The following is a 24,436-nucleotide window of genomic DNA, read 5'->3' on the forward strand; positions in this document are numbered from 1 at the left end:
CTCATGTTGATGATGCTCATGCTGTTGATGATGCTCATGCTGTTATGCTCATGCTGTTGATGCTCATGCTCATGCACTTTTTTGTCAGGTCCAGACACAATTATTGACAGACAGACGTAGTATAGCTGGGTTATTGCTGAGTGTGGCACATTAAACTACAAACAAAACCAAAACATTAATACCAATCACTTTCAAGGTCCTCTTATATTTCCTCTTCTTTTTTCATTGACATGTGCGCAGTTTTGAACTCTGTATACAAGTTGGAAATCTGCAAAATAATAAATATTTGGTCTTATCATGTTTATGGTAGTAAGATTAGTTTAATCATGGAAGCCCAGTGTTGTATACGTGCCATGTTATAAAACATGCAGCGACGGAAGTATGTTTCCGTGGAATCCTTGATAAGAAGTTGATTCAGTTAATGATGCAACAATGAATATACTGTTTAAAGAAAATAGGATTGTTTGTATTAAAGATAATAAAATTTGTTGCCAAGAGACACCCATCATGCAAGATACGGAGCCTGGCTTGTTGCAACAACACAAAAACTACCAACTCTCGATGGCATCATGTAATGTGGAAAGGGGTTAAAACTGCACTTGTTTACCATTAATTGACTCAGTGAGTTACCCAACACCTCAAACACATATCTCAATAACAAAAAAATGAACATTTCTTTAGTTAAAACGCAATATGTTTGAATTCAAACAGTTTCATTCAAGCAAAAACTATATAAGCCAATCCTTATTTGTGTAAGCCAAGTGTGCTTCCTGCAGATAACAGTTTTAAATTTTTCTTTTTTACAACAATATATGAGCTGATTGTAAGCCTATTTGGGCATATACCTGTCACCATGTTGAGTGCCTAGAAGGGGCTAAACTAACCTTAGGCCTTGTTATCTGGGGATCCACTGGAAGTCTGTACTGAGATGATGTTCCCAGAATGCACTGGTTCCTTCATTTGTTACTGACAAACCCTGCGATAACAAAGTATCCGGTTGATTAAAAAGAAGGAATAAAGCTCACAGGTTTAAAAGCAAAAGAGGAACAAGATTTGGTTTAGTCTTTTCCTGGCTGGGAATTGCAGGATCTTGTGTTTAGATATTTTGTTAGGCTGACTGTGTTTTAGTTTTTGAAGTATGAAAAAATAATGGAATTCACTGGAGCTCATGGGGGCGTCTCTGTTTCACCAAGACTGTTATTCTGTGGTTGGTGTTAGTTTCTGTGGTCGGTGTCAGTTACCCATGACTACATCTCCGTCGTGTAAATCAAGATGTGGGGGATCTTATTATGGATTTTCACTTACCTGGAGATGATTTTACTGTTAAGGTGACTGATAGTCATGGTTTGAGTCATTGCCCAGGGCAATGAGCCAGCTGAATGGACAGAACTCATGTAGCAACAAGGCGTTGGTTATGTTTTGTGATGAGAATGGTTTGTGAGGGTTAAGGATAAGGGAAATTATGTTGGTTTGTTTTGTGTCGTTGTTTAACCCTGCACTCAGCAATTTTCAAGCTACCAGATAAGACTGACTGACTGAGTTTAGTTTTACGCCGCTTTTAGCAATATTCCAGCAATATCACGGCGGGGGACACCAGAAATGGGCTTCACACATTATGCCCATGTGGGGAATCGAACCTGGGTCTTCGGCGTGACGAGCCAACGCTTTAACCACTAGGCTACCCCAACGCCCCTATAAGATAAGATAAAATAAGACATTTATTGCATAGCGTTTCATGAAGGAATAGTGGCAATTATTCTATAAACTACAAATATTTACACAGTAGGTACAAGAAATATAGATACATTTCACACATAAATGATGCACATTATAACAATTTTTAGAAATCATGTGGTATAATGACATGGAAATAATATATGAGGAGACTATGGTAAGATATAAAATTCATTGAAAGTTGTAAAGATGGAAATTAATTCAGGACTTCTGTTCGTGAAAATTATTAGGAATTGTTCTTTTTTTGAGAGTGTAGTAAATTCTTGGTCATAATAAAGCATTGTGTGTATAATTGATTCCCTTTCTTCGTTATACTTGGAGATATAGAGATACAGATACATTTCACATATACATGATGTACAGTATAACAATTTCACAAATCATATGTAGTATAATGACAAACAAAATGAGGTATATGACAGCAGTTGTAAATAATCAAATCTGGACCAGACAATCCAGTGATCCACAGCATGAGCATCAGTCTACCCTATTGGGATACAGTGACATGTGTCAACCAAGTCAGCGAGCCTGACCACCCGATCCTGTTAGTCGCTTCTTATGACAAGCATGGGTTGCTGAAGATCAATTCCAACATGGGTAAATTATATTGGAAACATGGCCATCCCAAATAAGAGTGATCTACCATGGCATTTACATTAAACAGATATTTTGTTGTCTTTAATCACACTGGATATGCAAAGGAATTGATTACAGCTACTTGAAGAGGTCAAGGGAAAAGGGATGTGAAATGAGCTTCAGTATCAGCTCCTCCAATTGTCCAACTGCTACTGAGGCAGATTGATATGTTTCATATCAAAGACACTTGAGTGAGTACCGTATATGACCGTCTATAAGACGACCCCATGGATAAGACGACCCCCAAACTTGACCCTTAAAATCAGTCTCAAAATGGTATGTTTCGTGCATAAATCGATCCCCCGCGATGGGGTCCTAATCGCGGCAAACACAGACCACAGACAACTGGCAGTTACCAATAATTATAACTTTGGTCCACATTATTCAAAGAATTCACAGTCATATATATTGTGTCTACTCACGGTATATCAGTAGCACTTAGATCACAATGGGATATATATACCGTAGCACCACAACACTATATGACATTCAGGGTTACCAGGCAGATATATATGTATCTTTTATATGACCTCTTTTGAATGAAGTTTGTTGCTGATGCTGTTGGTATATGTTTAATGAATGCTACTTCCGCTGTTGATGCCGGTGTAATCTGTCGCTGTGCGGAACAGCAGGTAAGGTTGTTGTGTGGCAGCGCTGTTACAGCTTGTTTGATTGACATTCCACGGTTTATCTGCACCTTTTTTGTACTGTACTGAAATTAATGACAGTAACAAATGAGCATCGGTTACCGTCAATCTAAAGGGAAATAGGCGACTTTACAGGGAATTACCCAGATATTTACCATCGCTGTTGCGGTGTGGCCCTGAGACAGGTTGCAGGGAGAATGCTGGAAGTGTTAAAAACTCACTCATCAAATTGTGAAAAACTGACAAAAAATAACAAAAAATATTTCAACATTTATCTCTCAGAAAGCTGATGCTAAAAACAGAGTGTGTGTACAGAGTCTAAATTTAGGGAGTTATCTGGTAGAGGTGGGTAGTGGCGGCACCGAAGTGTGGCTGAAGGTCAGGAATGAGGCAAAAACTGTGAAGGACCTGGAATTACTGAACACCGGTGCATGTTGTGATGAATCAGAGGAGGACGCCAAAGGGGGGTTAGTAGTGCCGCCAAGCACACCAGCGAGTCTGTGAGGGAACGCTTCACATAGATGATCAGCGATCTGTGTTTTGATTCCGGTGTTGGTGTATGTGTTCAGGAAATAAGACTGTGTCATTACTCTGGATCAGGTGAATCAGGAAGGGTTATGAGCCGAGTCAAGGTTCCACCGTCTGCTTGTAGCTGGTGAAAGCAGTAAGTCTGTGTTTATTTTTCCTGTCACAGTTATGATCTGCATGTTTTGATATGATAGCAAGCTGTCTCATGTGGAGGCGGGTTTGTCAAACTTCACAAAAATAGCTCTGGTTTCTTTTAAGATGTATTCAGTTTGTTAGTTTAATGAGTTTCAGAATATTTGTATGAAAGGTCAGGAATTTTAATCCAAACCTGATTTGGGGAAGATTTTAGAGCACTTTATTTGTTCATTTGTTTAGATTAAGCATCCAGTAAATTGATCAATGTCATATAGAGTTGACAATTGTTTTCTTGTTTAACATTGAAACAAATTTCAAGGAAATGTTAAATAAAACTCAAGGAATTATTTAGAAATATTATTGGTAAATCAAATATATTCATTTATTGAAGTGTCAAATTAAAAGAATTTCCAGAAACCAAAAATGGATTGAGTTTTGAGAACTTTATCATGGTTTTCAAAAAATATGTTTCAATTCTGTTCAGTAACTTTAGGAAAGTAGCATCTCATCTTCAATTGAAATACAGACTAATTAGCAGACTATGATCAGTTTGAGTCAGACTTTGAAAATTAATTTCACATTTTGATGCAAGTTACAAAATATGACATACTACACAAAATACCAGATGATTCATAACAGATTCTTTTCTTCCCTCTCTGTTTAACAAATCCCGTCACCTCCTATTTTCAATAGCCGTGATTGCTCAAGAATGTCACCATGTCCTACAAGGCCGAACCAGACTGTCACTCCAAGTTTCTTCTCGCATATTTTGTTGTAATTAATTCCCGCCAATGTTAAACACAATGGATGACTCATTCCCATCATGTGCAAGGTAGGAAGTCGTGACATCATTCCAGCTAATTACTCGATTGTTATTGGCACATTTGGGGACTGTGATAATAAGGTTACCTCTCGAGGAGACGCTACGGGTGATTATTGCCTGAATTATTGATAAATGCTATGGGCTAACTTTTCTTATTTGATAATAGCTGGGTCCTTTTTTGACAGATAATGCTGTGTGGTTGAATTGGTGATTATTTTCTCCTAAATATTCTTTGATGAATAAGTAACATTTTGTGGGGAATTGAAGAGTTGGTGATGGAATAATGACTTTAATTTTTCTATGAACACCTGGTGTCATCACTGATTTTCAGTGTTTTAATATTCACCACTATTTAGCCTTTAGTATCCAGTGGAGTGTTCCAGCTGATAATCTGGCTTTGAATATTTTAACTTAGATAGTCGGTATGTTTTATTATAACCACTGCCTGGATAAAATTCATCAACAGCTCATTTGTATCAAAACTTCTAGGACTAATGTCACAGTTGTGAGGAATATAGTTCAGAGCATAGATGTTAAACCACTCACTCACTCACTCACTCACTCACTCACTCACTCTCACTCACTCACTCACTCACTCACTCACTAACTCACTCACTCACTTACTCACACAATCCTATCATCAAACTCAAAGCAGTTACAGTCAATATGGTCATTATTATAATCAAAGTTAGTCTTTATCAAATACTAATTATGACAATATATGATCAGTTGCAGCAAATGCTGATGTTAAGGCGTTAATTTCTCTCACCAAACAGGCATGTTTAGTTCCCAACATAGGTGCAATATATGGAGCACATTTATCATGATATTGAAAATATTTGTGGAAGTTGCAGAAAGCTGCAACTCACTAACTGATAAAGAATGACAAGTTCAAGTGGATGCTCCAGTCTATATATTTGGTTGTCAGTATTGTCAGGGTTTCAGTCTAATCTAATGTTACTGGACAAGAGCAAGAGAGTCCAGACCTGGCCCTCGTTTCACAAAGCTCTCGTAAGCCTAAGATCTCGTAACTTTTCTTGTAGCATTCGTACCTCCTATGTTACAGTTTTGGAAGTTCGAATGCTACGAGAAAAGTTACGAGATCTTAGGTGAAACCAGGCCCTGGACTAGAATTTCTGACTGACATAGATGCAGATCAAACAAGTTCTGATGATATGTAGTTTCTCTGACAGTAAATAACACAGCTGTGTAGTTTATAGCCGTTAACTTCCAGACAATGAGGTATACAAGTCATATAGCATGGCTTCATCAAAGTGAAAAATGGTGAAGGATTGTAAAACTTTGAAATGTTTGTAAATCTTCAGAAATTGTTCCCGAGCATTACTGCTTTCTTCCACTTTCTATTACTTGCAAGTTTTGACTTCCTGAAGTCTTTGAAAAACCTTTCGACACCTCTGAGTCTTGTCATACATTAGGTGTTCATGTGACGTGGAGACATTTCACTATCCGTTTCCTGTCCACATGTGTGATAACTGCTATAACAATGTCTGAAATGGTGACTCATTTCTTCAAGTAAACAGATCCTTCTTTAATTGGCCTTCTAGAAGTTGAGGAGATGAAGAATTGGGACAATTTTGTGGGTATACAACTTCTTTATTATGACTGACTGACTGAGTTTGGTTTTACGCCGCTTTTAGCAATATTCCAGCAACATCACGGCGGGGGACACCTGAAATGGGCTTCACACATTGTACCCATGTGGGGATTCGAACCCGGGTCTTCGTCGTGACGAGCAAACGCTTTAACCACTAGGCTACCCCACCGCCCCTCTTTATTATGTATAGGTGACGTTTCAACATAGATTCTAATGTCGTTGTCAAGCAAGTGGTAAATCTATGTCGATATGTCACCTATACAAAATAAGGAAGTTGTATATCCATAGAATTATTCTCATTCTTTAAGCAGATCTTGTGGGCAGAAGGGTAGACTAACGCTTAGTCTCTGAATATATATAATTTTGACAGAAACAGATAATTCCTTGAAAGTTGAAAAGGAGCACCAAAGAGTTGGTACTCTTAAAACCTGAGAAAATCTTGACTTGCTTCATTTAGGGCTTTAGCAATTTTAGAAAGGACAGAGTTAAAGGGAAAATAATGTGGTTAAGGGTCTCAGAAACAGACTTGGTGAAAGGGCTGTTATGTTTTGTGCAAGCTTGCATATTATTTTATACTATGAAGTAATTCAAAACACTTAAAGTGTCTGAATATTTCAACCCTATGGCAATTCCTTTAGACATCACAGGACCAGTGTTTCAGATTATGTTTCAGAAATGTAAATTTCCATGTAACTAATAAGAGTAGAAAAGTATTGCCTTCTTTCCGAACATGTGGTCACTCTTAAGAAATATACCTAATTAGCTGTGGACAAATGTGAAAAATATCAAAACTTAATCTACTTTAAAAAGAACATTTGAAGAATTATTCAATCTTATCTTTTGTTGAAGAAGTGTTTTCGGAAGATGCAGGATAAGCGGTGACTGGTTTTGTAGGGTTTCTGTCAGGTTCTTGCTGCCTATCAATCATAGCGTGTTTTTAAAGTGCTGCTGAACGTGTTAAACAGTATCGTTTTCTCCTTAATCTTCTGCCTCCCCAAACCAGCGGGAAAATTTTACCGTACCTGTCGAGAAAAAGTTGTCGTTAAGATGAAGAAGCTATCAAGTATGAGTTTCACATCATAAACTTCATGGTCCTTCCGTCCAATCAGCTGAAGGTTTAAAATGCGTGTTATGTAGGCTTACATAAGGTTTATGATTTCGTACGGACAATTGTTTTTTATAATATTGCGCGGTGTGGTAAATCAGTGTGTAACTTCTTTAGATTCTGGACAAGCTCAAGTTTCTCCACTCTTTCAACAGCTAACAGCACTCAGGGTTATTATTTTTATAATGTTCGGTGTCTATGTCGCAGTTTGTTGTTGTTGGTGGAGAACATGTTTGTTTGAAGTTTTTGTTAATAATGTCTGAAAACAACATGTTTACACAGTCATGCTTGTGGAAGATTCTGGTGACAAGGCTTAGATATCTTGTGGCTTTCTTCAGCCTCAGTTGGGGTCTTATCTCATTTACTTTGTTTATGTTTTATCATGTTGAGTTTAATGTTTGTGAAAGTTGCAATCAAATTCTAATTTGAAGGAGTCCTTATGTCTTGGATTTTTTACCTATAGCTCTGTCTCAGATTAAACAGGAGATGGGCTGATTCTTTGTATGTTCTAGTGAATTTACTATTTAGGTTTGACCTTCACCATGTCCTCTGTCAACCCAGGACCTGCTCTAGATCTAGATTTAGATCTAGATCGCTCGCTCACTCACTCACTCACTCACTCACTCACTCACTCACTCACTCACTCACTCACTCACTCACTCACTCACTCACTCACTCACCCACCCACTCACTCACTGCACAATAACCCACCCACCAACTTGCTCGCTCAGCACCACTCACTCACTCACTCACTCACTCACTCACTCACTCACTCGCACAATAACCCACCCACCAACTTGCTCGCTCACTCACTCACTCACTCACTCACTCACTCACTCACTCACTCACTCACTCACTCCCTCACTCACTCACTCACTCACTCACTCACTCACTCACCTGAAGTAGGCCCACAGCACCAGACTCAATCTTCCTTTGATAAAATAGATGCAGCCATGTGGGTGTACACTGTAAAGAGTTTTTACGACCTAAGCAGTTGAGATATTTGATGGGCCATGTTATTTATCTTCATGGAATAGTTCCTTTAATTGTTTTACGATGAGGCTGTTTATTGAGTTGCCAGTCATAGGCAGGAGTACGTCTTTTAACCCAAACATCATAATTGTTTAAATGGAAGTTTATTCATGTGTCCAGTGAGACCGTTATTTGGAGGAATATTGTTGTTTGTACTGTGTTATGGTTGAATCAAAATATAAACTCTTGTTGATTACTCTAATTAATCTGTCATGCCAGATTAACTGCAGCCATATGAAACAATTGTGTCCTTTATTTTTTTGGGTAGTATATTATTGAACAAGACGCAGTCATAACATTATATTGATACATAGATAAGAAAGGAATTACTTTGTAATGTAGTATTGCTCCAATATGACATCTTCATTTTTAGGAAAAATAGGAACCCTTATGTTAGCATCATGCAAAAAAACGTGTGGTCAAATTCCAGTGATAATTTGTGTGTACATTAAGACAACACTATATAACACAGCCCACATTCTTGTCACGGCAGTATGTTTTTAAAACAAACACAAAAAAGCAGATTTCTGCAGTTTTTAGTGACAAGTGCAGGTGGTATGTGAAGATTTATCAAGGGGGCATATTTGGGACTAATTTCTTGTCAGAAGCTGGAGTTGTTCCGACATGGATACTGGTGCTTGTATGCCTGGTGGGAATACCCCCACTTCCTGTACCCTGTGTGGAGCTTGCATGTTGTAGATCCATCACTGAGGAGGAAGTGCTACATGCAGGTAAAGGGCCGGTAATGAAGAGAGCTCCAGATGGGGGAAATATATCCCTGGGTTGTCCAGGATTTGCATGCTAGGACACACCAGGAAACGGGAAATGTTGGGAAACTATTCTAACACTTTCTGAAATAATGAATTTCCAAAGAAATCAACGCTTAAAAAAACTAAAGGTTTTGCAAAATGTGTAGTGACTGATCAAAAAGGGTCAATATAAGGGTAATGCTATTTTTGAGGGCATTATCATTTGCAGAAGCCCGAGGTCTTCCATTAACTGCCTGACGAAGGAGGGCAGTTGAAAAAGACCGAGGGCTTCTGCAAATGATAATGCCCTCAAAAATAGCATTACCGTTATTATTGCTAAAATACATGGAATTTGTGTTGAAAAGAAAAAGGAAACAATGAAGGAATTTGACTGTAAGTTTACCCAAATCAACTTCTGATGGGGTTGACTGCCCGAATGCAATTACGTCATCAAACAATTCAAGTGACGTCACAACAGAAAGTGACGATATTCGACCTTGGCCTTTGACAAGACCATAGCCTGCAACTTGTCAAACTATGTCAGTGTTCGGTTTTGGTCCATCAACAGCCTTAATAGGGCAATTGTTAAGGTTAGCACCAACAAGAAAGCCAATAATACCGCTATTTAAGGCGGGAATTCGGGTTGCTTTGACTTGTTTGACCCAGAATATATGCCCCGCCGTGATGTTGCTGGAATATTGCTAAAAGCGGCGTAAAACCAAACTCAGTCAGTCTGTCAGAATATATGCCAGTCGAAGCCAATTAATGTCGAATGAAACGTAAGCCCACACACCCACTATGACGTCACTTGACAACAGAACTGATAGTGGCCCGTGGTTAAGGTTGAGCGGTCCAATATCATATGCAGTGGCCCGCAAATTTCTGATAATGGGAGGGCCGTTTCATGATAATTCCATGTATTTTAGCTATCAGATTGCCTAATTCTTTAATATGATGATTGTTATCATGTGAGGTTAAATAAGGTAAGGACCAGAAGATTCTTTCATTTTACTATGGCATGGAAAAATAACCAGTCATGCTTAACTTTTTGTGAGAAGTATATATCTGATGATACTTGCAGAGAAGAGAATACATTTGCAAGAGATAAACTTGTATTGTAGGTAGGTTGCGGAGTTGCACGCTGTTGTTAACAGACCTCCTCTATCAGTCGTCATTGATTTCACACTGTCAGGGGACTGACTTACATACAGCTTGTTTGAGGTTCAACTTTACTTAAAACTAGGAATGGTTATCCTATAATTTATGTTCTATCAAAACCTGGTGTAGACATAGTCAGTTGGGGTACATGCTTCTGAAATATAATTTAAACAGGGTAGGTTCACTAAAAAGCAGTTAATCTCAGCTTAATCTAAATTCTCACAATTTCCGAAAAATACATGCATTTGAATTGATTAAAGAAAAATGTAAATTTAGTTATTCATGTATGATAATATTAAGTCACATTACCAAGACAGATCATACAAAATGTTACAAATTTTGCAAGTGTCGACATTAGATATACCCAACAACAAATGTGGCCTCTCTACTCATGACCAGGTGTTTAATCATGCGGTTCTAGGTGAGAGTTTATTGCTTGAGTGTGATAGTATTTAGCCCCTCCATTAAGTGCCCCCAGCCTACAGTGTGGTACTGATACAGTGTGGGGGAGCCAGAGGCGGACACACCATCGGTTATCAAGCAGCACCACATGATGGGGATTCACAGCTATAGATAACGGAATAATGACTTTCATCACAAGCTGAAGATTGAGGAGGCTCAAACAGATGTTACATTATAACCTAACAGGATTGTGTGTGTGTGTGTGTGTGTGTGTGTGTGTGTGTGTGTGTGTGTGTGTGTGTGTGTGTGTGTGTGTGTGTGTGTGTGTGTGTGTGTGTGTGTGTGTGTGTGTGTGTGTGTGCGCGCGTGCCCTGTGGCACCTAAACATCTGTGTAAGTGTCCTTTGGCACAAATAAAACATCTGTGTGAGTGGCCTGTGGCACACCTAAACATTTGTGTGAGTGGCCTGTTGACCTGTTACACCTAAACATCTGTGTGAAGTCTGTGTGATCTGTGTGAGTGGCCTGTGGCACACCTAAACACCTGTGGCACACCTAAACATCTGTGTGAGTGGCCTGTGGCTGTGGCACACCTAAACATCTGTGTGAGTTGCCCTGTGGGCACACCCTGGCACACCTAAACATCTGTATGAGTTGCCCTGTGGCACACCTAAACATCTGTGTGAGTGGCCTGTGGCACACCTAAACATCTGTGTGAGCCTGTGGCACACCTAAACATCTGTGCCCTGTGGCACACCTAAACATCTGTGTGAGTGGCCTGTGGCACACCTAAACATCTGTGTGAGTGGCCTGTGGCACACCTAAACATCTGTGTGAGTTGCCCTGTGGCACACTTAAACATCTGTGTGAGTGGCCTGTGGCACACCTAAACATCTGTGTGAGTGCGTGTGGTACACACCTAAACATCTGTGTGGAGTTGCCCTGTGGCACACCTAAACATCTGTGTGAGTGCCCTGTGGCACTAAACATCTAAACATCTGTGTGAGTTGCCCTGTGGCACACCTAAACATCTGTGTGAGTGGCCTAAACATCTGTGGCACACCTAAACATCTGTGTGTGCCCTGTGGCACCCTGTGTGACACCTGTGGCACACCTAAACATCTGTGAGTGCCCTGTGGCACACCTAAACATCTGTGTGAGTGGCCTGTGGCACACTTAAACATCTGTGTGAGTGGCCTGTGGCACACCTAAACATCTGTGTGAGTGGCCTGTGGCACACCTAAACATCTGTGTGAGTGGCCTGTGGCACACCTAAACATCTGTGTGAGTGCCCTGTGGCACACCTAAACATCTGTGTGAGTGCCCTGTGGCACACCTAAACATCTGTGTGAGTGCCCTGTGGCACACCTAAACATCTGTGTGAGTGTGGTGGCACTGTGGCACACCTAAACATCCGTGTGAGTTGCCCATCTGTGTGTGAGTGCCCTGTGGCACACCTAAAACATCTGTGTAAACATCTGCCCTGCACACACATATGTCATCTGTGTAAACATCTGTGTGAGTTGCCCTGTGGCACACCTAAACATCTGTGTGAGTGGCCTGTGTGTGAGTGCCCACCTAAACATCTGTGTGAGTGGCCTGTGGCACACCTAAACATCTGTGTGAGTGGCCTGTGGCACACCTAAACATCTGTGTGAGTGGCTGTGTGGCCTGTGGCACCTAAACATCTGTGTGATCACCTAAACATCTGTGTGAGTGCCCTGGCGCACCTAAACATCTGTGTGAGTGGCCACACACCTAAACATCTGTGTGAGGTAAACATCTGTGGCACACCTAAACATCTGTGTGAGTGGCCTGTGGCACACCTAAACATCTGTGTGAGTTGCCCTGTGGCATCTGTGTGAGTTGCTTAAACATCATGTGTGAGTGGCCTGTGGCACACCTAAACATCTGTGTGAGTGCCCTGTGGCACACCTAAACATCTGTGTGAGTTGCCCTGTGGCACACCTAAACATCTGTGTGAGTTGCCCTGTGGCACACCTAAACATCTGTGTGAGTGGCCTGTGGCACACCTAAACATCTGTGTGAGTGGCCTGTGGCACACCTAAACATGAGTGGCCTGTGGCACCTAAACATCTGTGTGTGTGGCACACCTAAACATCTGTGTGTGCCCTGTGGCACACCTAAACATCTGTGTGAGTTGCCTGTGGCACCTAAACCTGTGAGTGGCCTGTGGCACACTTAAACATCTGTGTGGGTAGCTTGTGGCACAGCTAAATATCTTTTATGGGTGTCCTGTGGCACACCTAAACACTTGCATGAGTGCCTGTTGTCACATCTAAAATCTGTGTAAGTGCATTAGTGCACACCTATTCATCTGTGTGAGTGGCCTTTTGCACATTGAACACAAGATTTCTATGTCTGCTACTTCCTGTTGCACAGTGTAGTGTTCGGCCGTCAGTGCTTGAATCTGTCATGACCTCAAAGGTCTAATCAAGATGAACACAGTAGTTCAAGCAGGAAGGTTAATTGGTAAGCTTTAATCAAGCAGGAAGAAATTGGTAGATTTGGTCAATTTGGAATGAATTCACTAACATCTGGTTATCACAAGGCAAAACATTTTAAGATCAACGTAGATTAAATACAAATCTTTCGACAGAAATCTGGTGAAATAGGTCATCTGTACTGAAATTTAGTCAGTATATCTGAAAATATTTAAATGGATACAATTCCAGAACAATTCTTAATTTCTTAGAATTGATGCAAATCATTCTAGTTTTGATTCAGACTGATTCTAAATTTCTTGTCTTCAGTCAGAGAAACAGACTAAGTGTTTTCAGACTAATACACTGGGATCTGGATATTTCAACAGTATCCTGAACACTCCGCTGTGTGTGTCATGCATGCTTATCATCTAGTTGACAGAGGCTCTTTCACTCATCTGCTCAGCCACTGAACCACTGAATACTTATCACTCACTCACTCACTCACTCACTCACTCACTCACTCACTCACTCACTCACTCACTCACTCACTCACTCACTCACTCACTCACTCACTCACTCACTCACAAACATGAGTCTTGGTCTGTTAACTCAAAGACCCCACGTAGTAGAACCTTGTTTTATATCTGTTAGTAGAAGACATTCCTTGTTTTGTAATTAAGCTTGACCGTGTTCAAATAAATGTCAGAGATATCATTAGCTCGTAGATGCCTGACTCTTATTTCAAAGCCTATTCACAGATCTAGCCCTTAACAGAGGAAATACAGGGATAGTCATACTATAGGCCTCCGACACCTGTAATAGTATACATACAGACTGGTCTTAGTAGGGGCTTAGGGGTAGTCTAGTCATTAAAGCGTTCTCTCGTCACACCGGAGACTCAGGTTTGATTCTGCTCATGGGTACAATGTGTGAAACCCATTTCTGGTGTCCCCCGCCGTGATGTTGCTGGAATATTGCTAAAAGCAGCGTAAAACCAAACTCAGTCAGTCAGTCAGTCTGGTGTGCCCTGCTGTGATATTGCTGGAATATTGCTAAAGACGGCATAAAACTTAAGTCTCTCATCACTCGCTTCTTAGCATGTGCAAGCAGTAAATATATATGTGATGTATGTATCTTCATTGTATTTCTAGGAAGCAGGTTATCAGTGATAACAATATGCATATCAGTCATTTGATATCAGTTGTCTAGCGTTCCTGTAATGATGAAACCCCCATGTAGTGCAGTGATATTCAGGTTGTTCCGCTTTGTGGCATGTTATGATAAATATGACAAAATGTCAGCTGTATTTATCTCACTGACCTTTAACTTACACCCCCCAGAGGATGTAAACCCATTTATACCATGGCCGGTGTTGAGAGAAAGTTCAGCATAGGGAGAGTGTCAAAACAGTTCAATGATATTTAGTGTCATTGGCACCTATCACATTTATGTTTGTGGTCAGCACCTTCAGTCAGTGTTAGTGAAGCTGTGTTTGAATACACTTACTTAGACTGATAACATTTTACAGTATGTCTTCTATGGGTTAATACAGTTAATTCACCAGCTGTAAAACTTATGAGACAGCCCCTTGTGTAGTCATTTTGTTTTTTGTTTGCCAAAATAAACAGTGTTAGTTTTTGAGAAGAACATATGTTTTATTTGCAGCTAAGTGTTACATTTGGGTGTTTTTATGTAAGGGGAGATGTATTTGACATTTTGCCAGTCGTGTTAAATAATTAATTGCTGAAGCAAATCTGTCCTATTGGAGGTAACAGGGACGAGGAGGCAGTCAGTTGGAGTTTTATAGTGCAGTATGGATCAAATTTCAAGCAAATGTTGTGTATTCATTAATACTGAGGCCAAACTAATTTAACTGCTTGTTCTACAGATCTACCTGTCAGTTTTTCACCTGTAACAGGAAATAATCCTATTAAATGTCTGTTTAACATTTACAGTTATGCTGACATTTTTATTGCAGCACCATGGAACTATTTTAAGCTTAAAACATTTATGAAGCTCAATCGAAGAATATGAAATGCTTTCCAAATTGATTTTGCGTAGTATTTATTACATTTGTGAACAATTTTGAACAAAATCGCTGTTTAATCTTTTGTGACACTGACATTTTTACCAAGAAACATTGGTGCATTAAAACGTTAAATCACTTGATCTACAATGCACAGCTGACACACCAATGAATATATAGATGTCCTGCATGAGTCGCTGTAGACTAAGGCTTAGTCTCTGAATATATATAATTTTGATAGTAACAAACAAGCCCATTTAAATTGAAAAGGAGCCCTAGGGAGACCAGAGATTCAGAACCTGAGGAAATCTAGACTTGCCTTATTTAGGGCTTTAGCACTACAGGGAAGGCTAGGCTGTAGGGAAAATAATGTGGTTCAGGGACTGTGAGACAGACTAGAGTGGCTGAAAAACTGTTCTGTCAATACTCTAGACTTGCACAAGTCTCTGAGGTAATAAAATGATAATTTCTAAAAGAAACATTAATAAAAAGAACACATTGTCCCACTTCCAGACTGGTGTCTGCTTATCTAGACTTGCTTCTTTAAGGTTAGAATTGGTATACAATGTAAATCCATGGGTTTAGCATTCAGCCTTGGAGCAAGGCTATCCCTACCCTCTGGCAATAAAAAGTGGTCCCTGAGAACAGCAACTGGGTTGCCTCCCCTTGATCCAGGCCGAGCAGTCAATCACACAATACAGACCCAGTCCAGGAACAGATGAGAGGAGAATGGCCTGCTGATGGCTGCGGTCAATTAGAGGCTTATCATGCAGCAGTGTTAAACAAATCTCACACTTCCGGACTGAACTGATAAAATCACTGCCCTTTTGTTTCTGGAGATCCGTAAAGTATCTGGTGAATGACCCGTTAACTTGATTCCTCTTGTATGTGGCTGTGTTGCCATTACAGTAGATGATAGTTAGTAGTGGTGGGTAGTAGTGGTGGTGGTAGTAGCAGTAGTAGTAGTAGTAATAGTAGGGGTGGTGGTAGTGGTAGTAGTAGTAGTGGTAGTAGTAGTAGTAGTGGTAGTAGTAGTAGTGGTGGTGGTGGTGGTAGTGGTAGTAGTAGTAGTGGTGGTGTTTAGTAGTAGTAGTAGTAGTAGTTGTAGAAGGAGTGAGTGAGTTTAGTTTTAAGCCACACTCAGCAATATTTCAGCTATATGGCAGTGGTCTGTAAATAATCGAGTCTAGACCAGACAGTCCAGTGATCAACAGCATGAGCATCGATCTGCATAATTGGGATACAATGACATGTGTCAACCAAGTCAGCGAGCCTGACCACCCGATCCCGTTAGCCGCCTCTTATGACAAGCATGGGTTGCTGAAGATCAATTCTAACCCAGGTTTTCATGAGTAGTAGTAGTGAGTGAGTGAGTTAGTTGAGTTTTAAACCACACTCAGCAATATTCCAGCTATATGGTGGCAAGTAGTAGTAGTAGTGGTAGTGGTAGTAGTAGTAGTTGTAGTAGTAGTAGTGGTAGTAGTAGTAGTAGTTGTTTTAGTAGTAGTAGTAGTAGTAGCAGCAGTAGTAGTAGTAGTTGTAGTAGTAGTTGTTGTAGTGAGTGAGTAGTAGTAGTTAGTAGCCACACTCAGCAATATTTCAGCCATATATGGCAGCAGTCTGTAAATAATCGAAGTCTAGACCAGACAGTCCAGTGATCAACAGCATGAGCAGTCGATCTGCAGTAATTGGGATACAATGACATGTGTCAACCAAGTCAGTAGCCTGACCAGTAGTAGTAGCAGTTTTATGACAAGCATGGGTTGCTGAAGATCAATTCTAACACAGGTCTTCATGAGTAGTAGTAGTGAGTGAGTGAGTTAGTTGAGTTTTAAACCACACTCAGCAATATTCCAGCTATATGGTGGCTAGTAGTAGTAGTAGTGGTAGTGGTAGTGGTAGTAGTAGTTGTAGTAGTAGTAGTGGTAGTGGTAGTAGTAGTAGTAGTTGTTTTAGTAGTAGTAGTAGTAGTAGTAGTAGTAGTAGTAGTAGTAGTAGTAGTAGTAGTTGTAGTAGTAGTAGTAGTTGTAGTAGTAGTGGTATGGTTAAGAATTCACCGTCTAAGTCATGTAGTTGTGAAAGGAAAGCAATAAATTAGAATTGTTTTTAATAAATTTTAATTTCAACCTCATAACAGTCTACTATCAGCCATCTTCAGATAACTTTATTAGACATAATGCACATTTTAATGCTGCACAATAAACAATAAGTAGAGGGCACGGAAATGAGAAGCAATCATGTTGTGATGCTTTAAGTATGTTATACATAAATTTCTGTCATTTTGACTCGCTTAAGCACTTAAAGAAGTACTTGTATCAGCCCGAAGCCATTAGAGTGAAGAGTTTCGGAACTCCTCACAAGTGCTCAGCAGTAAATCTGACGAATACCTCAGCATGACTTGAGATGACAGCATCCTGGTCTATGCCTTTGAAATGTAATTATGACAAATATTTTAATTATTTCAAACCAGTCACATGACTGTCAGTGGGTCAGTAGATTATGCGTTAGTTTGAATACAGCTGCACAGGTTTCATTCCTCTCAAGACTGTCATTTATTGGCCTAGTTTTGATGACACTTAGGGCCTGTTCGATTATTGCGAAACTGGTTTTGGTTTTTGACACTAGTTTCTACTGTTATTAACGAGTGTCTAGTTTCGGATTCATGGTTTCAAAGTGAAACTAGTTTCTAGTTTTATAAACGAGTGGATGGTTTCACCATCCGGTTTCAAAATGGATACCAGAAAAATGTCTCAGCTACTGTATATGTGGAACGAATTGGATGACAGCATATGTTTTTCATTTTATCAGTGAATTAACAAATAATAAAGAGATGAGATGCTTTTGGAGGTAAATATTTGCGTATATGTAATTATACTGTTACAAGTAATTATATATATACAAGTTACATAAAATAGTTATGTTCAATAGACTGGGGTTTTAAATAATATTTTCCTAGTTCTCAGTTGATTTTTATCATTATTTTGGTTCCAAAAACTGCTGCGGTTTTCCCGAAACCAAAACCGGTTTAGCATAATCGAATAGGCCCTTAGTTTACAAACAAAAATCTTAAATTTAGGTTTGTTGTCAAAGTATAAAAACCAACATTTTTTCTGTTTTTTTATGTCTAAAGAATTGTTAATCAGGTAAAGTAACGATCATGGGTACCCATATTTTCCAAGTTATTTCTTGATCCTTCATCCAGGAAATGTTTCCATCTAACCCACTCAGCCACCGACCTTCCACAAAAATGGAAGTCGGACAACTGGTTGTCTAGATGGTGGCTGAGCAGGTAAGGCGGTTGACTTTGTGTGCTGGCGATTAGGTGCCTGACTCTGAGGGTGTGGGTTTGAATCCCAGATGGGACTCAACCCAACAAAAGTACTAGAATCTGTACTTTACTGGGAAGTGTAATCCCAAATATATCCCAACACGAGCTGAATTCAACGTTCTGGTGATTTCGACGATTGCATTGCTCGTGCTATATCGGGTGAGAACATGTGCGATCGGAGTGCACAAACAGTTTCACTGGTAGGGCGGGTGCCCAGTCGCTGTTGTGAGAAGTTTTATTGACAATGGAAATCGGGAAGTAAAGTTATATAAAAAGCAAACAAACATCAATATTATTTACCCGAGATCGTTAATACCACTTCAGATGCAAAATCAGTTGCCTTTATAACAAAAAATAGCAAGTTTAAAAAATTCAGTAGGGTCAGTCGTCTGCTGGTGACAGGCAATATATAAATAGGAAGCCACGTGATCACAACACTCCCTCGCAGTGCGGAGCAAAAAGTATGGCTCATCGTCGTAAACCCATACAAAATACCCAGATGTTACGAGCGGCCACTGTTTCGTGGTTACGATGTCATCAACGCTATTTTTGTAGGAAACACTTGATATTTTTGTGTGAAATAGATGAATATATCCTTTATCACTCCATGTTAGTAAAATAAAACTTTAAATGATATTACAGATAAAAATTACGTTTTTGTCTTACATCGTCGAAAACCCCTGACACCGGGATACTGTATGTTACTTTTGACCATTTCCCATTTGGCACTGTGTATACATGTATGTTTGGATTGTATCCATGGAAACAATCAAGGCTTCTGAAGTGAATACAGACTTTGCCTGTATTGTTTAAAATATTGTTATGAGTAATAATTTCAGGAAAGGCAGTTGTCAATGAATACAGGAAGTTTTTGTCTCGTCGGTAATACACAGGAAGTACAGAGTTCTGTTGGCGTGCTATTTACACACGTTGTTTCATTGTTGCATAATTAGTTAATGACTCTTGAATTAATATTTGAAAAAGAGCTTGTTTGTTTAGTTAGGGGGTTGTATGACAAGTCGACCATCTGCTACCAGCAGTAGATGATCGTCCCCTGTCCTGTACGATTGTAATGGTAATGAGAGCATGATTAAATGCCTTTCTTTAATCATGTGTGTTTGAAACAACCAAATGCCAAAAGTCATGGGAAACTGTGACAGAATGGTGACAGCGTCAGGCAGTTGTTGGATGAATGGTGTGACACATTCATATGTCTGTCATGAAGTCGCTGTTTCAAACATCCGTCAAACTGTGTCATCTAATTCAGTAACAGAGACTAAACTGTCATAAACTGACCAGTGTGGGAAGTGGACGTGGATATCAAGGCAGTTTTTCAGTGGAGAGATTTCAAGGCATGTTCTTGGGTGGATTGGATTGGATTTTGACTGTGTTTTTAGGTGGTTTTTATGCTCATCTGCTACATACATGGCCACAGCTGCATGATGCCTAGGGACCATGGGATATTCAAACACTTTGCACCAGATACCAATTTTGTCTGTGAGGTTAAACTAACTCTAAAAATTTGATGGTGATGATGTTTTGCTTCAAATTCAAAATTATGCCAGGCCCCATCCCACTTAAATGGTTGATGAGTAAATATTTATGTTAAATTCATCAACATTTACGAGAGCAGGTAACCCATTGGAAATTAGATCTGTGGATATCATGTGTTGATATGGATGAATGAGTTAACTATTAATGTACATTTCCTCCATGTGATCGACAAGCACGTGTTCAGGACATCAGATAGGCTTTAATTACATCAAAATTACTAGGACTGAAAAGGTGATGTTTTCATGTAAATCATTAGATCCTGATGATAATTTTTTGTGTAAATTCACATATTTTTTGGGTGTATCACAGGTGTATATTTATATAGTTTAATGATGTTTGACTTTATCAATATCTGTCAGCTTCAAGTTGTTGATATCAATCAGTGCGAAAATAATGCTGAAAATGCATCTCTTTGGAAGTTTTTGATAAAAAAATTTTATGGCAAGTTGACATTTGTTTGGCGACAGGGACATGTCAGTGCATTGTCGATGTTTGCCTGGTGAATTTTGTTTAGACGTGTGTTTGTCTGCATTGTTGGGAGGGTGACATTGAAATGTACATGTGTGGATGTCGTTTTCAGCATACCTTGGCTCTCAGTCAGATCTTGAGCTGATGTGAAAAAGACAGTATATTACCTGAAGTGTGTGATACAACTTACTTATGTCACCTTGAGAGTATGCACTATGGGGATGTGTGCTACAGATGTTATCACATGGAGTCAGATCAGCTTTGAAATGGACAACCTGTGTGAAATGTTTTAAAGACTTGTTGGAAGCATTGGATGTGATTACAGTGTGGTTGATGTAGTGTGTGGTATTGGCATTAACCTTGACTCCATGGGAAATAAGTACCTTGGAGCCTGTGATGTACCTGATATAGACAGATCACTGTGACACACTGTAGAAATTGACAAGCGTGTGATACTGACCTATATTGACCAGCTATGGCCATGTGCAGGGTGGAAGATTCCTATCAGAATTTACTCAGGTATGTGTTGAAATGTGTTATGTCATACTTTAACAGTGTGCTGGAGTATTCAGTTAATACTCAAGGAAATTTCAGGCAATACTGTACATAACTCTTCCAGCATATCACATGCTAGACTAAAGTTTCTGAAATATTTCAAGTTTGATAGAATGGGAGGCCAATGAAGATGAGAGATTCAGAACCAGACAGAGATCTAGACTTGCTTCATTTAGTGTACATGTGTGGCGGTGGGGTAGCCTAGTGGTTAAAGCGTTGGCTCGTCACGCCAAGACCCGGGTTCGAATCCCCACATGGGTACAATGTGTGAAGCCCATTTCTGGTGTCCCCCGCCGTGATATTGCAGGAATATTGCTAAAAGCGCGTAAAACCAAACTCAGTCAGTCAGTAGTGTATATGTTACAGTCAGATTGTGAAATCAGTCATTTCGTGAAATGACTAAAAATTTCAGTCATGTCATGAAATAACTAAGAGGGTCAGCCATTCAGCTATTCCTACTGCTCGTTCTCATTCTTCCTGGGTTAACCTTGCCATTCTCTCTGTGTGACTTTATGTGCAGTGATATTTCAGTGTTGGACAGGCCATTTATACTGATTTTTTGCACAATCTTTCCCATGTATCCGACTAAGACATGTGTTTCGTGTTTCTGATAGTCGGGGCCTCAAAATGCGTTTTGGCGATTTGTTTCGTGCATCATGAACATTGGCAATCGTTATCAAGAACATTTACATCAAATTTGATGGAAACGTCCAAACCTATTTATATAGCCAATAACGAAATGGCTGATCCTCTTAGTCATTTCACGAAATGACTGAAATTTGTAGTCATTTCATGAAATGACTGATTTTACAATCTGACTGTAACATACATAGTATAGCAGTATGGGCTGGTTGGAGGGGAAAATAATGTGGTTCAGGGACACCCTCCAGTTGGTTCAGCATGCTTGCAGACTTACATGATGAAGTAAATTGAAACCTTTTGGATAATCTATCAATGACATGTTCACTGCATCTGATATCCCCAAAAGGACCCTGTGGTGATGAAAACATTGGGCCATGATGAAAGCATATTAACATCACTGTATGTTTATAATTTTGTCGAAGAGAGGATTGATGTCACCTGATAATGAAAAGTACTAAGATCTTCTAGTACAGAAGGATCTCATCGGACAGCCAGAATGTGTCAGTTGAATAACAGTATTTCATAGTATTTTATTGTGAAGCTTGAATGTGTGATATATGAAATGAATGCTGCAAGGAGCTTTGAATTTGGCTGGTGAAGAGATTTTGTTACTAGTATAATGCTACACTCAAGTACAGTACAACCAGAAATTATTGAGAATTTAAAGATTGTATTTTTTAAATATTTTTCACTCATTACTCACGTATTAAATGTGAATATTAGCAGAACATAACTCCAGATTCAAAGACAGGTGAACAGTTAGTATTTTGTCAAGTCACCATGGGCAGCAATGCAGGCTTCAATGCGGCGGGCATACTACTGATCAAAGAAGTTAGAAAGTCGTGGTCCATGCTGTCCCAATATCGGACCACCTCTTCTTTCATTTCAGCAATATTTGTCAGATTTTTCTTATTGACACTTTCCTTCATAAGTCCCCAAACATTTTCTATTGGATTTAGGTCAGGGCTATAGCTTGGCCAATCTAATAATGTCATATTTTGGGTCCGAAACCAGGCCTGTGAATGCTTTGAACGATGTTTTGTGTCGTTGTCCTGCTGGAAAATCCAAAAATTTCCATAGAACACGTGAGCAGATGGAAGTAAATGTCCCTCGAGAATATCTGTGTACCGCTCACTGTTCATATTCCCTTCAAATACACAGAGGGGCATTGCCCCTAACACAGATATGCCACCCCATACGTTAAATTTCGGACTGTTCTTTGGGCGCTGATACAAAGGTTTTTCAGTTTGTTTGGTCCAGAATTTCAGTGTATTAGGAAACAGCCACACAGAACTTTCATCTGAGAAAATCACATTGTCCCAGTTAAAAATTCTATGCTGTAAGCACCAGTTCAACCTTCGCTCCTTTTGTTCAGGTTTCATGATCGGTGATGGAATTCCTCGACTTTTCTGCCAACCCATTGCATGCAGCTCAGTTCTTATTGTCTCCTTACAGACAGCCACAGTTCCTCTATCAATCCTCTATCAGCCTTAAGTTTCTAAACTCCTTCGTTTGTTTTTAGAAACAAGAATACCAAGCCACCTCCTGTCACCGACATTCAATTTTCTGGGCCTACCTGTGCCTCCCTGGTGCGCAATGCCATATCCATTTGCAATATTTTTCAAAACACGATAAACAGTGGACAAAGGGATGCCTGTTCTACTTGAAATCACTTTAGCTGATCTGATGTCCTTGTTATAATACTCTAAAATCAACTTCCTCTTCTCTAAATCATCCATACTGAGGATCACTGAAAATGTCGTCTGCTAGCAAGTAAACAAAGGGGGATAACGCTTCACAAACTAATGAAAAAGGATTAATGGAGTTGTCTCTCTTGAATGAAACCAAGCACTTGATAGCTGGTCAAGGTTGTTTATACTAGAAATCCAATTTAAACATATTCCTAAAATTCTCAATAATTTCTGGTCATACTATATTCCATCTATGTAACTGCTGTCTGTAAATTCTCCAGTCTGGACCAGACACAAGCTATTGAAAGCATGACCATCGATCCATGCTTGTGGGTCAATGATGACTTGCAACAACATAGGTGACCAAGGCTGTCAGCTACATTGATGTAGTCGTTGTTGCAAGAAGCATAGGTCAGAGGGAACATATCTGCTTACCTTGAACACAAAAGGTTCAGTAGCCTTGATCACAGGGTTCCTGGGGTTTTAACTTCAGTGCACACAGCTATGAGCACATAATGGTTGTCAGGAACTTGGAGTTGTATCCAGTATGTATCATTGACCCATCCAGTCCCCTAAGTGTGTTATTACATGTTACAATTTTCCTGCTGCTCAGTGTGATCTGAAGTGTCCACTGTTGGTGTGTATATGTGTATACATGTGTGTACAGGTGTCTGCATGTGTGTACAGGTGTCTGCATGTGTGTACAGGTGTCTGCATGTGTGTACAGGTGTCTATTTGTGTTTCAGGCTGGTGTTAGAGAGGGAGTCGCGCCACCAGTCCCGAATGGCCCAGAAGCACATTGCCGTGTCCACATGGCTGGAGGCCCTAGGGATGCTGGAGTACCTTGCCACCTTCCACCAGTACGGAGGAGTCGAGGTGAGTTCACACAGTCACTATAAGAGGGTTCTATAAGAGTATTCAGGTTTGGGCTCCAGGGCCTCGTTCCACAAAGCGATCGTAGCGCTACAACGGTTGTAAGTCTATGTTAAAGTATGGGAGTTACGATCATCTTAGCTCTACGACTGTCGTGAGTCTATGGTAAAGTATGGGAGATACGATCATCTTAGCTCTACGACTGTCGTAAGTCTATGTTAAAGTATGGGAGTTACGATCATCTTAGCGCTATGATCGCTTTGTGGAATGGGGCCCTGGTTTGACATGG

At 39.9% G+C, this 24,436-nt stretch overlaps 1 protein-coding gene across 1 annotated transcript in view; it reads left to right on the top strand.

Annotated features, from left to right (window-relative positions):
- Positions 1 to 20,846: 20,846 nt before the first annotated feature.
- Positions 20,847 to 24,436, top strand: part of LOC124275137 (SH2 domain-containing protein 3C-like) — a 52,254-nt gene continuing 48,664 nt past the window's right edge. Inside the window, 2 exon segments of the mRNA XM_046710627.1 lie at positions 20,847 to 20,905; positions 24,021 to 24,150. Coding sequence (XP_046566583.1) covers positions 20,862 to 20,905; positions 24,021 to 24,150 — 174 coding nt within the window. The 5' untranslated portion in view covers positions 20,847 to 20,861.

The sequence above is a fragment of the Haliotis rubra genome, unplaced genomic scaffold, assembly GCF_003918875.1.
Source record: "Haliotis rubra isolate DU_JTF1 unplaced genomic scaffold, ASM391887v1 Scf199, whole genome shotgun sequence".
NCBI lineage: Eukaryota > Metazoa > Mollusca > Gastropoda > Lepetellida > Haliotidae > Haliotis > Haliotis rubra.